This window comes from Vigna umbellata, chromosome 8 (assembly GCF_029865625.1).
Source record: "Vigna umbellata cultivar VRB3 chromosome 8, Vumbellata_1.0, whole genome shotgun sequence".
Classification (NCBI taxonomy): domain Eukaryota; kingdom Viridiplantae; phylum Streptophyta; class Magnoliopsida; order Fabales; family Fabaceae; genus Vigna; species Vigna umbellata.
Window position 1 is genome coordinate 46,422,788 of NC_142172.1, and position 15,875 is coordinate 46,438,662.

The following is a 15,875-nucleotide window of genomic DNA, read 5'->3' on the forward strand; positions in this document are numbered from 1 at the left end:
TTCTTATTAACTTTTCATTTTTTAATATAACTTTATAACTAGTTTTGTCCAATCTAACCATTATACCGATTAATATACATTATTTAGAATAAATTTTTTACATACTATACTAATGAAATTGACCTTGCATAATTAAAATTAACTTGCATCCAAATTATAAAATGGAATTAATAAAAAAAATTAACATTTTTTATGTTCTATCTAAAAACACACTAAAGTCAAACTTGTATTTTTACATTTTTATCTTTTTTTTGTTGTGTGTTTATACATGTTTTAAAGAGTAATTGGTAATACCAATAAATTAATACGAACTCATTTGATTATCAAGATAGTTTGGGTAAAACAAAGATGTTTACTTAACAATATTGAAGTATTATGTAGTTATATGCTTTTATGTTATTTTATATTAAAATCTCATATATCTTATCACACGTTTATAATACGCCAACTTATCAACTAAAAGTTATTTTTTTAATATTATGTATGGAAAATATCACACACACTTGTTACAAATACAAATATAAAAGTTAAACATTAATGAGTGATTCGACGGTGTCATGATAGCGGATAAAACAATATGTCCACAAAAATCTCGTTAGGATAAATTCTAACCTAACTTTGATATTATGTTAAGTAGTGGACTTTAAACCTAACTTAATCCTTTTTAAACCTAACTTAATCCTTTTTAAGGAGAAGTTTGCACTCATGTATATACTATAAATTGGTCTTATATCTAGTCGAAACGAGACTTCCAACCTACATCTATTATTGTCACATTTTTAGTATAGGATGATATATTGGTAACAAATAAAATTTGTCTAATCTTGTAAACTTGTAGATACAATTAAATATTTATAAAAAATAAAATCAATTTCATATATTTTTATTTATATATTATTGTATGTAAATACTCTACTCTTATAAATTAGGATTAAATTAAAAAAACTAAAACTATACAGAATTTTATTACATCACACAAACTTATAATGTAACTAATAAAATATCTTCTTCTATATCAGTATTTATAGAATTAAAGATATCAAAAGTAAATTCAAGTTAATTTAAAATCAAAATCAAAACCAAATCGCTTTCTTTCATTAAAAAGATATAATTTCAAAATAAAATATTTTCCTACATGTAATAATATAAGTATATCTGGTCAACATGGCCAACAATTTTTAAAGTATTAAATTAATTTTTATTGCGGGCTCAGTGCGTGAAGCCCAAGCTAATACGGTCAGAAACTAGAATTGAAAACCAAGTTGAAGTGGTAAACGTCAACTTAAGTCACTCTCCACTAGGATGCGGAAGGGTGCTTCACCTCCCTGTTTTTCTTTTTACACCGGAATAAAATTTGTATTTCCCCAATTATCCCTATTTAAAAATATAATACTTTTTTTACTTCTTATTTTTAATATTTTTCGGAACCCAATTTTTGAAAGAGAAATACTTATAAGAAACTCCATTTAAAATAAAAATAAAATAAAATTTTCAAAAAATATTTTTAAACCTGAAATTATTTTTCTAAATATTCTTCAAAATTGTAAATTCCAAAAATCCAAATCAAAATATAAGGGTAAAATAGAGATTTTAAATTTTTTGGGGGTGCAGGAAGAAGCCGCGATGTAGAATATAATCGTAAAGCCCACAGGATCTTAAACCAAGAATCTTTACATCCTTACTCTTAACGTTAACAATAAAGCTTGTCGACTCTGGATTAACTAATTTCTTACACACCTTTCGTATCTTCACCACTGGCATTTCTGTCGTCACCGCCAAAACCCTAAGGTCACTTACACTTTCATCGGAATACGATTTTGTCTTTTTCGGTGGCAAGATGCCGGCGAAGGATGACAGTTCCGACAAGGAGAAGTGTCTCGATCTCTTTCTGAAGATCGGTTTAGACGAGCGCACAGCTCGAAACACCGTCGCGAACAACAAAGTCACGGCCAATCTCACTTCCGTCATCAACGAGGTATACATAACTATCCATAGCATAATGATTCTCAATTCAAGAATTCCTTCTGCAATCAGTCTTTCTAATTTCGGAAGGCTTTCGTTTCCCTCATTCGTTATATTAGTTGCATTTGTTCTGTCTTTTTTAGGCTGGTGTTACTGATGGATGCAGTCGAACGGTTGGAAATCTTCTTTATACGGTAGTATATGTCTTTGCATGTTTTTGAATTTGTGTTACACTCGTAATTCTTGATGGTTTTATGTTCTTTATGCTACCACGCTCTCTGAAATACGTGAATTTATAGTAAAGAGAGATTGTACATTTTATTGTGGTTTTCTTTTGAGGGCTGTTGACATGGTTGTTGCCGTTGATTTATGTGGCAGGTTGCGACGAAGTACCCTGCAAATGCCTTGCCGCATCGTCCAACATTACTACAATACATTGTTTCTTCAAAGGTGTGCACAGTAGATTCTTGATTGGCGTCTTATGTTCATCGATTGTCAATCAGAGTGACACTAACTGTGTATTTCGTGTTATTATTGTGTTCCACCATATTATTTCTTCTTTTGATTGGTTGGCAACTTTGGAATTAAGTTTTCTGCTCGTCGTGGGTTTAGATGAAATTTTACGTTTGAAATATTTCCTCTCTCACTGAGATTATGCTTGCAGGTCAAAGCAACTGCACAGTTAGATGCAGCTTTATCATTTCTTGCTACCACGGGCATGGAGAATCTTGATTTGAAGACATTTGAAGAAGCTTGTGGTGTTGGTACGGTGGAAAGAACTTTAGCAGTATAGTCTCGTATAAAGTTGGCCCTAGATTCTATTTGGACGAGCTTCTTAAAAAAACTTTTAAGAGAGAAAAATTAGAAGAAAAACAAGGAAACTGGCTTTCTCATAAGTTAAATTTAGCTTATGGACAAGTTTAAAACAAAATTTAGGAGAAGTTGTTTGCAAAATTCTAGAAATTAACTCATGACAAGTGTAACTCTTAAATATCTTGCATACTTGAGCAGGCATTGAGGTTTCAACAGAAGATATCAAACAAGCTGTCAGTGAAGTTGTTGAGGAGAACAAGGTAACAATTTTGGAGCTTCGCTATCGAACAAATGGTAGGTGTTCAGTCTTTGCCCGTGATGGATTTAGTAATTCAAATCTCGCAGATTTCGTTACGTTAAAATTAGAAATTTAAAAGAAGTGATATGATTTGACTTTCCAATATATATACTCTAAAATCACGTTACAAATTTTAAATTGGAATTCGATTTTCAATTCTTATAGAGAAGTTCATTTTGTGGATGATTGGTTGATTCGTTCTTATGCATTTAGTTTCCCTCCTATATTGAACTGCCGTTCTATTCAGTGTTGAGAACACTTATACTTTATCTTTTCTAGTGGGTGAGTTGCTTGGCCATGTGCGCAAGAGGCTGCCATGGGGTGACGCAAAAGTTGCCAAGGTGACAGCTATGGAACAAACCTTAATCAATGGTAGTTGATTTACTTATTTTATGTTTTATTACTTTTTAATTGTTTTTCTGTTCTTTATATTGCAGCAACTTGTTGATGCAAAACTATATGAACTACTGGGTGAACGAACAGCAGCAGATGATGAAAAGCCATCTAGAAAGAAGAAGGAGAAACCGGCTAAAGTAGAGGTGCCTGTGTTTCCAGTTGTCTATTTAGGCTTTACTTTTATTTTTTGATTTACTTGTTGGTTCACAAATCAACTTACATGCTTACATAGGATAAAGCACCTGTTGCCACTCCTGAAAAGTCACCTGAAGAAGATCTTAATCCATATTTAATATTTCCTAACCCAGAGGAAAATTTCAAGGTATTTCTTTTCTTATTTAAAATCAAATTGCATTTTAATACTTTTTTGTTCATGCTGTGAACCAAATCATTGACTATTTTAGCTTGAATGGAGTAATTTCCATTGCTCTGCTTGCTCATGGCATGACATACGAGTTTAACTTTTTTCCTTAACTTGCATCTGCAACATGTCTTGATGATAAGTTGATTTCAGGTGCATACTGAGGTGCCTTTTAGTGATGGAAGTATTTTGAGATGTTGTAATACAAGGGCGCTTCTTGACAAACACTTGAAAGCAACAGGTGGAAAAGTTTTGACCCGCTTTCCACCTGAACCAAATGGATATTTGCATATTGGTCATGCAAAAGTATGTAATGTATTTCACATTGTAATAATTGTGTAACTTGTTTCTTTTTCCCTGTGATATATAATTATGTTTATAATAAAAACTTAATTGTTGTTCAGGCCATGTTTATTGATTTTGGATTGGCAAAAGACAGGGATGGAGGTTGTTATCTGAGGTGTGTAGTGTTTTCAAATTTTCCTTTATTTATTGTCAGTTCAGATAAGTGTGTCTTCTTTCATCTGAAAGAGATGGACATTGCTCTTGGGACATCTATTATTTAGGGATTATCTATGGGTGTGTTTTATAATTGATTATGTACAACTTCCTTAGTAAATCTCATCACTTTTGTACGGAAAGGTTAACACATAAGTTCTTTTTTGTTTTTGATGTCTTTAATTATATATGCCTCTTTTTTCGCTCTTTCTCTTCCTTTCCTTGCTCACATACTTTCTATAGCTGGAAACAATCTGAGTGTTTATAACAATGTCAAAGATTTGCTCCTAAAAGTTTTTCATGTTTACTGCATTCCTGTTAAAAGCTCTATAAGCCTTAGTTATATCTTTGTATTATGGGTTTATGGGTTTTTGCAATTCCAGATATGATGATACAAATCCTGAAGCAGAAAAGAAGGAGTATATTGATCACATTGAAGAAATTGTCCAGTGGATGGGTTGGAAACCATTCAAGGTATGTTGGTTTGTTTATGACGTGTATTGGCTCATGCGATCTTGGTTATTTAGATGTTTAACAACTTTGTAATATTTGCAGATTACTTACACAAGTGATTACTTCCAAGAATTGTATGAATTAGCTGTGGAGCTCATAAAAAGGGGTCATGCGTATGTTGACCATCAGGTTGTTATTCAAACATCTGAACAGCTTATTGCTACAAATATTTAACGTTTATGCTAAATGTTTCATTGGTTCTTCCCTTGGATTTAAAACATCTAGCATGTAATTAACTTGATATATTTGAAACACTAATTCTGATCCCTTTGGAAGTTTACTCTGAAAATCTCAATTGCATGGAATTATATTATCAACCCTTATGTTATAAATTTCTGTTCTCGTGCCTAAGCATGAGGACATCTCTTTTTGTATTCTCTTTCTGATTGTTATGCGTGCTTAAACACTATTTAACACTTATTTCATATTTTAAAACTTTTAAAATTATTGATAATTTATGTTTTTTCTTTTAATGTTGGAATTTCTTCTTTCCTGTAAATCTTAGCTTTAATTACTTTCAATTTTTAATATCAAAATTTTCTTTTTCCAAACTGGTTAGATTTAGTGAGAAAAAAAATTCAAAGATTAAAGAGATTAATTTCTTAGTACTACTTATCACACATTTACACTTTTACCTTTATTTTATATTTTAAAAAAATTATTTCAATTGTTGCAAAGGATACTTGCTAGTCCAGAAGAAAATGTTAATTCGGAATAACTATGGTGGATGTGATAATTGCCTCGTGTTGTTCAATTTTGTATTAAGCACAACAACAAAAATTAACAGTATTTAATCTGGTTGTAGACACCTGATGAGATAAAGGAATATAGGGAGAAGAAAATGAACAGTCCTTGGAGAGACAGACCAATTTCAGAGTCACTGAAGCTCTTTGAGGATATGAAAAGTGGCCTTGTAGAAGAAGGAAAAGCCACGCTTAGAATGAAGCAAGACATGCAGAGTGATAATTACAATATGTATGACCTTATTGCTTATAGAATTAAGGTATCTACTTGGCTAGATGATTTTAATTACTCAAATTTATAGGGAGATAATGATCTGATTTCTTGTCATGTGAATGTTTTTCGCCACTTAGTTTACTCCACACCCACATGCCGGAGACAAATGGTGTATTTATCCAAGTTATGACTATGCTCACTGCATTGTTGATTCTCTAGAGAATATCACACATTCAGTAAGTTGTCTTCCACTCAATTTTTCTTGGTGATTTTACAGTTCTCTTGTTAGTAACCCGGCTTCTTTTTTATTACCCATTTCAATCTTCATCAAGGCTACATCCTATATGCTTAATTCTCCTAATTTAATCTCTCTATATTTGTTGTGGTGGTCCTTATGTTAGCATTCCTTTTTCATAATATGATATTTGAATATCATAATATAATAATACTTGGGCAGCTAGATTCATAGCTTCTTCAAATCCGTTTTATGCTCTAAATTTGTGATATTTATAGACAGTTAGATTTTGGAGGATCATTGAGTTGGAGTTATTATGTTTTAAAATGTGTGGTTCTCTGTAAAAAAGGTTATAGTTTAGTCTTTCATGTATATTCTTATTTAGAAAATTTAAATTATCTGTCCTACAAATAATAATGTGCTGTACAGAATGTTCTATTCACTATATCAGTTGGAGCTTTGAGGCTATAACTGCTAGGAACTTTTTTAACTAGTGGTCAGTGCTTTAGGCTTCATTCCTGACAAATGACATTCAGATCTCGTTGTGCTGTTAATGATAACTCTGTTGTTATTTTCTCTATATATTTCTAATTAACAAATATCTTATGCAGCTGTGTACACTTGAATTTGAGACACGTCGAGCATCATATTATTGGTTATTGCATGCGTTAGGCATTTACCAGCCTTATGTATGGGAATATTCAAGATTGAATGTCTCTAACACAGTTATGTCGAAGCGTAAGGTGAAGCAACAATTTTACACATTGTAATAATTTATTGAATTTAATTATTATGTTTGTAATTTGCTATCCTCTAATTACATATTGTTCTTTGTTGAAGTTGAATCGTCTAGTTACAGAGAAGTGGGTTGATGGGTGGGATGATCCTCGTTTGATGACACTAGCTGGTTTGCGGCGTAGAGGCATGACGTCCACTGCAATCAATGCTTTTGTTCGAGGAATTGGAATAACTAGAAGGTATGTTATCAATTTCCAACTACAGTTGGATGCATACGAATGCTATTTCCAGGTTATTGCTGTGTAAAAGTACTTGAAACACTTCAGTTCAGTTCATGTTTTATACTAAAAATTGTCCTGAATTTCATTTTAGCTTTTACAATTTCCTATATATGTTGATGTCGGAAGTTGCTTTGGTAATGCTTTATTGTATTGATCATATTAATTGCTATTTATGTCTCTTTCCATATCTTATTTTTCAACGCAATTGATGAATTTATCTGTTGACAATTGTAACAAAACATTTTGTGATCCATGTATTTGCCTTTTCCACACAGGAAAAGGCTAGGCTGTTTTTTTTTTTCGTTTTTTTTGTGTATATATAAAGGAATACATTCATTAGATTTGTTAATTAATTAGTGTGTATTAATTTTGGACGTCATGTTACAGTTTGTGGTACCAAAAATGTGTATTTGTCATCTTCAGCTCTTTCTGTGTGAGAGAGAAAAGGCATAATAAATGACTTGATCCATCTGGTGTTGTTAATGAAAACAACTGCAAATCTTTAGTATTTTGTTACCACTAATGGCTTTTTAGTGTGGATTGCACCGAGGGGGGTACTGGTTTGACTATATCCTTTCCCGTCCCCAAAGTAAAAATTGACACATATCCTTATCTCCATTCCCATTGAATATGAAATTTGTGTCACGTTCCTGTCAACGTCGAGTAGAGAGTACAGTATATACACGATCGTATTGTCGCAAATATTAGTTAAATAACTTACAAAATATAAAAGTAAAAGCAAATGAAACAAGATATCGGGGATTCAATGTTAGGAGAACACACATTTTCTTTTCTTCAATTTCAAAGATCAACCAAGAAGTTATAATTGCATAAATAATAGAGTGACAAATAAAAAATGCTTAAATGTCAGGTAATTATCAAAAAGAGTAAACAATTATACATAATTGAAATTCAATGACAACTGCAACATGAATTATTTATTGGAAATGTTGAGAGGAAAAGTACTTGGGGGATTTGAGTGAATTTGGTGAATTTTAAATGATTTATAAGCCCTAGTTAGTTATTCTGTTATTCCCAGATTTTAACTAACATATAATCCTTAAAGTTTATATTTTCCTCAACTGATTTTAACTTTAAAATATATCGGGTGAGGAAAATATAAACTTTAAAATATTTCCATGGTTTTTGTCTAAGATTATTGATAGTTTTATTGGATCCCTTTGGTTAGTAATTAGCAGGCTCTATAACTGACCTGTTAGATAAGTTACATTCCTTTTTAATAGAAGATCGGTTTAACTATAAACTACCTATACACAGTTTGGTTATGGGATGACTTAACTGCTCTAATGAGGCTTCCGGGTTTAAAAACCAAGTTGAGGTGAGCACTAAATCTTGATTAAACCGTGCTATGAGAGGCTAAGTTATGATTTATGGTCGGACATCCGATTTGTTTAATTATAATGGTACAACAACAATGAAATATTTGAAGATTGAAGACAGAGCTCCTTACCACTCAAACTCTAATCTTGTGTCACTTGTATTGTACAACCTAGCTATATTATTGGCTTTACTGTGTGTATCTGACTTCAGGTTTTTTGGGTTAGATCATCATGTGTCAGGCTGAATCTAAAATTAAATTTTCAGCAAGCAGCCACTTTCTCTCTTTATACGACAAAACAAATGCTGATCTCTTTACCTTAGCAAACAGAAACATAAGTCTTCGAAGAACTAGTTGTCTTGGCGATGCCTTATCCCAAAAGTTGATTCACTATTTTGTTCTTTATATTCGATTGTTCTAGTATTTATTCGGATGTTTAATGTGTGCTTTAGTAAATGCACATTTGAAGCTTTAATCAATTGACTATACCTTTCAGGAACAAGAACCTGCAAACTGTTTTTTTCATTTAGAAAAACTGGTATATGAGGATGGAAGTGGATCATTACAATTATTTTCTTTTTGTTGTTGTAGTGATGGCACTTTGATTTCCGTTGAACGCCTTGAATACCATGTTAGGGAAGAATTAAACAGAACAGCTCCTCGTGCAATGGTTGTCCTTCATCCTCTCAAGGTATATTTGTGTTCTTTCTACGCCAGTGTACTGTTCTGATTTAATTAGCTCAAGACTAATAGATTTAATCTTGTAAGGTTGTTATTACTAATCTTGAAGCCAACTTAGCTATTGAGGTTGATGCAAAGTTATGGCCTGATGCAAAAGCTGATGATGCTTCTGCTTTCTACAAGGTAAAACATAGCATGTGAAAACGGATATCTCTGGGCAATGCTCTGGTTTTAGGATGATTCAATATGTTAACTTTTTTGTTAAGCTTTACCATAATATTACCAGTTCATATGGTGTAGGTAGAAGTTTCTGATTTTTTTTTTCATGCCATTGTTCTTAGATTCCATTTTCCAATGTTGTATATATTGAACGTTCGGACTTCCGGATGCAAGATTCGAAAGATTATTATGGTCTAGCTCCTGGGAAATCTGCGATACTCAGGTTAGTTGAGGGTATAAATTGACATTGTGATGAGAATTTTAAGTCCAATGTTCAAAATTTTCGTTGTTGGGTGTAGATATGCATTTCCTATAAAGTGCACTGAAGTGATTCTAGCTGACGACAATGAGACTATTCTTGAAATTCGAGCTGAGTATGACCCTTCAAAGAAGACAAAGCCTAAGGTTCACAAACTTTGCTAATTCCGTCAATTAAAAATAGTAGGCAAGATCTGATTGGTGATCTGTGCAATCTTTTTTATTTTAGGGGGTTCTCCATTGGGTTTCTCAATCTTCTCCTGGAGTTGATCCACTAAAGGTGGAAGTCAGGTTGTTTGAGAGGCTATTCCTATCAGAGGTTTGCTATCCTTTACCTCTGCTTGGTATTATATATATATATATATATATATATATATATATATATATATATGTATGTATGTATGTATGTATTCCTGTTTGCTAATAATATTTCCCTTTGTTTTGGTTTGAATCACTGGAATAGAATCCCGCTGAACTTGACAATTGGCTTGGCGATTTAAACCCTAATTCCAAAGTGATAATTCCGGGTGCTTACGGAGTGTCCTCCCTGCGGAATGCGAAAGTTGGGGACAATTTCCAATTTGAACGATTAGGTATTTAATATCTTGTTTCTTGTTTGAACGTTGACTGTTACTTGTTTCTTCGTTCATCTTTATTTACTTAATATCTAATCGTTATATCTGCTCTTCCAGGCTACTTCGTAGTTGACCAGGACTCAACTCCAGAAAAACTTGTTTTTAATAGGACTGTCACTTTAAAGGACAGCTATAGCAAAGGTGGAAAATAGGGTTCCTCAATATTGATTAGAAGTAACAAAGTGGCACATACAGGTCAGCGGTTCGTACATGTTTAAAATAGATACTTGTAACGCATAGAATTTTTTGGGGTTGGGTGTGTTATGTAAAACATTTACTAGCCACTTAGCCATGTACATTTTCTCAAGGGATCATTTATTAGTTCCTCTGTTATTTAATTACTTTTTGGTTGGTTGGTTTTGTAGTTTGGATATTTTATTTGTTTATTCTGTGAGTTAGTGCCAACGATGCTGTTTTCCTATTAAATTTGAGTGTAAAATTAGTATTAATAAATCATTTCCCTTTCATAAAAATAATGACATCTAACTCAGATTAAGTCTAGTTTTTGCACAGTATACATGTGACGGGACAATGTTGTTCCTGATCGACAGTAAAGTGTATCCAAGTTGAATTAACTCTAATAGTTCTTTCATACATAGCCTTTTTTAGATAGAAGTGGCTATTAAGCATTCTTCCAATCTTGATGTGGGTCATGAAAATAGTTTTAGTTTGCATAGACTATTTAAAACGCCTTTAATTAGGGAAAAAGATACATGCAAAATTAATTGTTACCCATTACTTCATGAGAGAAGTACCTAGGCAATTAGAATGGAGATTGATATTCCACCCAAGGGAATCTACCTTGATATTGAGGGTTAATCCAGATGAATTTGTTTCTTAATTTCTGATGCGAGGAATTTCTTTGAAATAATGTATAAAATAAATATAAACATCATGTTATCCTAAATATAACTTATTATTTATGTTAATTTCTGATTTTATGAATTTCCTTTCAGGGGAAAAACTTTTATCATCATCTTCCATATCAAAGCAATCGGGCCCTTCCTTTTAATACGCTTATTATTTATGTTAACGAATATTTTGTTGATTCCATTAAAGAAAAATACTAATTTGATTTCTAACTTGTGTTTTAATAAACGGTTAGAGATAGTTCTAATGTTTCCATTTTCAAAGCTTAAGAATTCTTCGTCCACTACTGTAAGTGATGCTTAAATTTAGAAAATAAAAGTTTTGGTAAAAGTGTTTGATAATTCTTCCAATAGTTTACAGGTACACAATTGAATTAACAGGTGTCAATTTTACATTAAAATTTATTTTATAGGTTTGGTTTTAAAATGTTTCAATTTTTACTTAAAAACTAATTTGATTTTGGAACAATTCTTTAAAATAATTTATACTTTTAGACTGAGAATCAAATTATCTAAAATTGTTCTATTTTTAAAAGAAGAATAATGAATTTTTCTCACCCCTATAACAGAGCTCTAATATTATTTAAGTTAGTGGAAGGATCATGTAAACTTCAAATTTTAAAAGGGGGTTTGTCCCGGTTGCATGCATACACACGACCGTGTGTTGTGACACAAGTGGATGTGGTTGCGATAATCTCTAACGTGTTGTTCATGAGAGCAGTTGATTTTACGCGTTGTACCTTTCTTTTGATTTTATGTGCATGATTTCATTTATTTTGGAGTTACGAGCTTTTAGACGGTTATTTTTTATACGAGAAAAAGTTTACCTATATTTTTGAAAATAAACCAATTAAAAGACAATAAAATCAAATTTCTTGATCATATACATTGATTAGTTTAGTGTTAGAAGAGTCCTCATTACATTTGTATATTTTTTTACAGTAACATGGGTGTATTCGATTAAAATTACTAATTTACGCTAGTACAAAAGCAATTGAGTATTTATTTCTAACATGAAGATACTAATGAATACTGTAACACAATTTTCTATCATAACTTTTTAATGGTCACTAGCAATACAAAGCAAGGAATCCTAGCAAGATGTGACAAAGCATGCCCTTTATTGTTATTTAATAATGCTATCCCTCAGATTAGAAAGAAATAGATAGTAAAAGATGGGACAACTTTCACTTTGTCTTCTAACACTAATTAACTTTCTTTTAATGACATAATAGCACTTTTTTTTTTATTAATTTTCAATTATCTATTGTTTGGTCCCACGCATACACGAGTTATCGAGTTATGAGGGTGTATATATTCGTCTAACGTAACTATGTCATCCACCCATTTTTTTCTTTTTTCTTTTTAATAAAACTATGATTATCATGACTTGAATATTTGAATCTACATTAGAGCTAAACCCTCAGTAATTAAACAATATGCGAGATGTCAGGCTGACTGCTTAGATGCTTTGCGTAAGATCAGACATTGCAAGAAAGGTGACTGACTACTCAAAGTGTTGCAGCACACCAACCATATATAAATAAATTTACGCATTTGATACAGACTAAATAAGAGATTTCAATAAAACTTCTATTAAGAGTTATGAAACATTGGTAAGTTGACTATACTATAAAGGTCACTCATCTTATACTACACTCCATCAATACATCATTTTAGGTTTAGCCTATTTCACATCTTCAAAAATATTGATGTAAGGATACATGAAAATTGTTTTAAAAACAACGAAAAAAAATATCTTTTCCTTGTTTTATTATTCTCTTAGTTTATTGGATATCTATTTTTAATTTAAATTAATTTATACACTTGTTTGTATGAAGAATTTATTTTACAACTGTTCCACGTCTTTTTTTTTCTTTTAAGAAAAAACATGTGGTTTGCAAGCAATTAACATTCTTCACTCTATCGTAATAGACTTAAACTTATATAAAGGTTTTACTCAAAAACTATCTTAAAATATAATTTTTTTGTAAATAAATACTCCGATAAACATTCTTAATTTATAAACCTCAAAATAAAGTAAAAATAGAATTTGAATTTTTTTTGTTGGATTTTTCTAGATATTTTGTATTGTTCCTCCATTATGCTTTTAAAATGTATTGATATATACTGGTTTTAATATTTTAAAATATATTAAAAAAATGTAATATATCATAATCATTATATTTTGAAAAAAATACTAAAAAGATAATGCAAAAAATCCAATGAAACATCTAGATTCATAAAAATACAAGATTTGCAGAAGTAGCATATGATATGGTAAGTCTATAATAAATTTGTAAATTTTATAAATTATTTTATTACCTACAAGTTGGGATTGTAACCTTCTATGAAACTAATTAATGCAATTAAAAGAAAAAGCTCGTGAAATTATAATCCAATAGTGAGTTAATGAGATTTATTTTTTGTAAAACGAACTTGCAATTCTACATCCTAATATTATCATTAAATACAATTTTTTCGCCTTCACTATTTTTCTCCTTTTCTTTTTATACATATTTTAGCTGAAACTTTATATTAGTTTCAGAATTTACTTTTGTTGTTAAGATATATTGGAAGAATATTAACCATAAAAGGGAAATGATAATACTGTTACGTTGTATTCCATTATTCGAAATCTCAGTGCCACCAAAATCAATCAGCCAACCGAAAGTTATTCTTACACTATCAGTAGGGGAGCATCTTTAATAGTATATATACGATCACCTTTAGAATCTAATCTACTGCATTATGTTTCTATTAAGAAAATTCAATGTTGATGATATGCATATCAGTACTTCCCTCGACCATGATTTCCCATCACGAATCACTCACTCATTTAAAAACCTTACACTTTCAATCTGCTTATTTGCATATTCTTTATACACTACTAATTCAGAGAACAATTTTAAGCTAATTGCTATCTACTGTCTTCATATTTCAAGTGTCTCTCAAATAGGTGCAACGTTACACTGCTACAACTTTGCACTAATACTAGTACTTGTTATGTATAAAAGTACAAAATCCAAGCCACTTGCTTACACTTCACATATATTCCAGAGATTGATTTCAATATTTAGCGTTTAGTAGAGTTGTTCTAAAATGTGATTTTGCAAGTATTCTGTACTCTGTGGTTGGATCAGAATCCTTATCTTCTTTATCACCTCCAGAGAGTCTCGAGCATAAAGGTTCGGCTACACCAGGTTCCATACTAAAAACGGATGCAGGAATGTTATTAGCATTGCAATTTTCTTCATTCACAGATGAAAAGTTATTCTTACAGGTAAATAAAGGGTGACTCAGTGTCATTCCCTTCAGTGGGACTCATCCACATACCCCAAATGATGAAAATGTTCATCAGTCTACAATTCTCAATCTTTTACTTTGTTTTGTGAGGAATGCAACTCGAGAACAGTAAAACAGTAACAATAACGGAGTGTTGGAAAATAAAGAGCATTATGAATTAGAAAATGTGGGGTTGGTCAGTGAGTTTTGTACTTATTGGCTGCGATGAGCAATGAAAGCAAACAAGATGACTCTTGTGTTTGTGAGGGAAAGTAAAAGGGTCTCAGTCTCATTCTCCCAATTATGGAGTTTGGTCTAGTCACGCTTACATTTGATGGTGAGAGGTTGATTTGATTGAAAGTAAGGGAGAATGAGTATTATTTATCTATATCCATCTACCAATCTAATCTCTGCCTTTCAAGGGTTCCAATTCTCATGAATAATTAGCACCAACATCACACCACATGCTTTGCTTTGGTGCCACCTTTTCTTTCCTCTCCAAAACACTTCATTTCTTATCTCATTCATCCATCTTCCTACGCCACCTTATCCACCTCACTCACACATTCCATCGCATATGCTGCAACCATTCACTCCCACCACACTATTTCTTAATCCAAAATAAAACTAACATACCATCTGCATACATATGCGTATAACATTTAATGTTACTGTTGGAGATCGTAGGTTCACTGAAATCAAAACAGTTTATAATTTTATAAATCAATTTTGTAATATCATCTTTTACGTGTTAGCACTAGCACGCTGTGTGCGATAGAAGCATAATACAAGCAAAGGAGACAGTTGGCAAGTTTATTAAAATAGAAATTACAGGTTGAAATTTTGAATGGCAGAACAATTTTTGGATGAAGAAAAAATAGTGTATTTAAGATTGAGATTGGATGGAATTAGTTAAAAGGTGGGTTGATGGTTGCATGAATAAAATGTGAGAGAGAGGGTTGTTTGTTTTGGCTTATTTTTTTGACCGTGGCCTTTGTTTTGAGAAGAAGACTTTGAAAAGTGAACAGGGAAGATGGGAATAGGTGTTGTTGAATGATTTGAGGGATGTTTCTTTTCCTGATTCGAAGAACAGAGAGAAAGAGAATTGAAGGTAGCAGACAAGAACTTTAAAAGCAGTCTTTTTCTGTGGTTGAACGTAGAAACCGTGTAGTCACGCTCTCTCTCTCTGGCTCCATTATAATCTTGTTTAATTGCCAAAGTGTAGTTTCTTCATGTCTGTTGCTTTCAGTTTCAAATCAAACGAAAGAAACAGCCTTGTTATTATTATTAATGTGTCACAATCAAACATCATGCGCATGCACTCAGCTTTTTTTTTTTTGTAAGACCTGAAAGGAGATTCATGGGTCTAATGTAACAGATTTCTTGTGTTTAGTTGTGAATCGGTGGCACCCCAGCCGCTAATTTAGCAAAGGATAAGGATTTGGTTGAAATTACTGTTTGAAGGTCGTAGGTATAATTGAATCAGACTGCGCTTTGGTCAGTCAAACTCAATCGCATTTCTAAATCTTTCTTTAAT

At 31.8% G+C, this 15,875-nt stretch overlaps 1 protein-coding gene across 2 annotated transcripts; it reads left to right on the top strand.

Moving 5' to 3' along the window:
* The first annotated feature begins 1,711 nt into the window (after positions 1-1,711).
* OVA9 (glutamine-tRNA ligase, putative / glutaminyl-tRNA synthetase, putative / GlnRS) lies at positions 1,712-11,326 on the top strand. Of its 2 annotated transcripts, XM_088096710.1 has the most exons (24): positions 1,712-1,975; positions 2,106-2,156; positions 2,341-2,412; positions 2,627-2,726; positions 2,974-3,069; positions 3,353-3,414; positions 3,511-3,612; positions 3,702-3,791; positions 3,984-4,136; positions 4,235-4,290; positions 4,712-4,802; positions 4,884-4,970; positions 5,647-5,844; positions 5,936-6,034; positions 6,645-6,776; positions 6,874-7,010; positions 8,983-9,082; positions 9,160-9,255; positions 9,414-9,514; positions 9,591-9,696; positions 9,779-9,868; positions 10,013-10,142; positions 10,242-10,379; positions 11,141-11,326. In XM_088096710.1, exons 1-23 carry the CDS (start codon positions 1,838-1,840, stop codon positions 10,334-10,336), a joined length of 2,382 nt encoding a protein of 793 aa, XP_087952836.1. In that variant the 5' UTR covers positions 1,712-1,837; the 3' UTR covers positions 10,337-10,379; positions 11,141-11,326. The 2 variants fall into 2 exon arrangements, with proteins under 2 accessions (XP_087952836.1, XP_087952835.1); XM_088096709.1 differs by lacking the exon at positions 11,141-11,326 and having other exon boundaries at positions 1,713-1,975; positions 10,242-10,548.
* Positions 11,327-15,875: the final 4,549 nt, after the last annotated feature.

Bases quoted from the DNA above. Each gene is read 5' to 3' on its own strand.
- OVA9 (XM_088096710.1), top strand. From the start codon at position 1,838: ATGCCGGCGAAGGATGACAGTTCCGACAAGGAGAAGTGTCTCGATCTC. The intron at 7,011-8,982 runs GTATGTTATCAA...TTGTTGTTGTAG, and splicing joins GGAATTGGAATAACTAGAAG to TGATGGCACTTTGATTTCCG. The intron at 9,697-9,778 runs GTTCACAAACTT...TTTTTATTTTAG, and splicing joins CAAAGAAGACAAAGCCTAAG to GGGGTTCTCCATTGGGTTTC.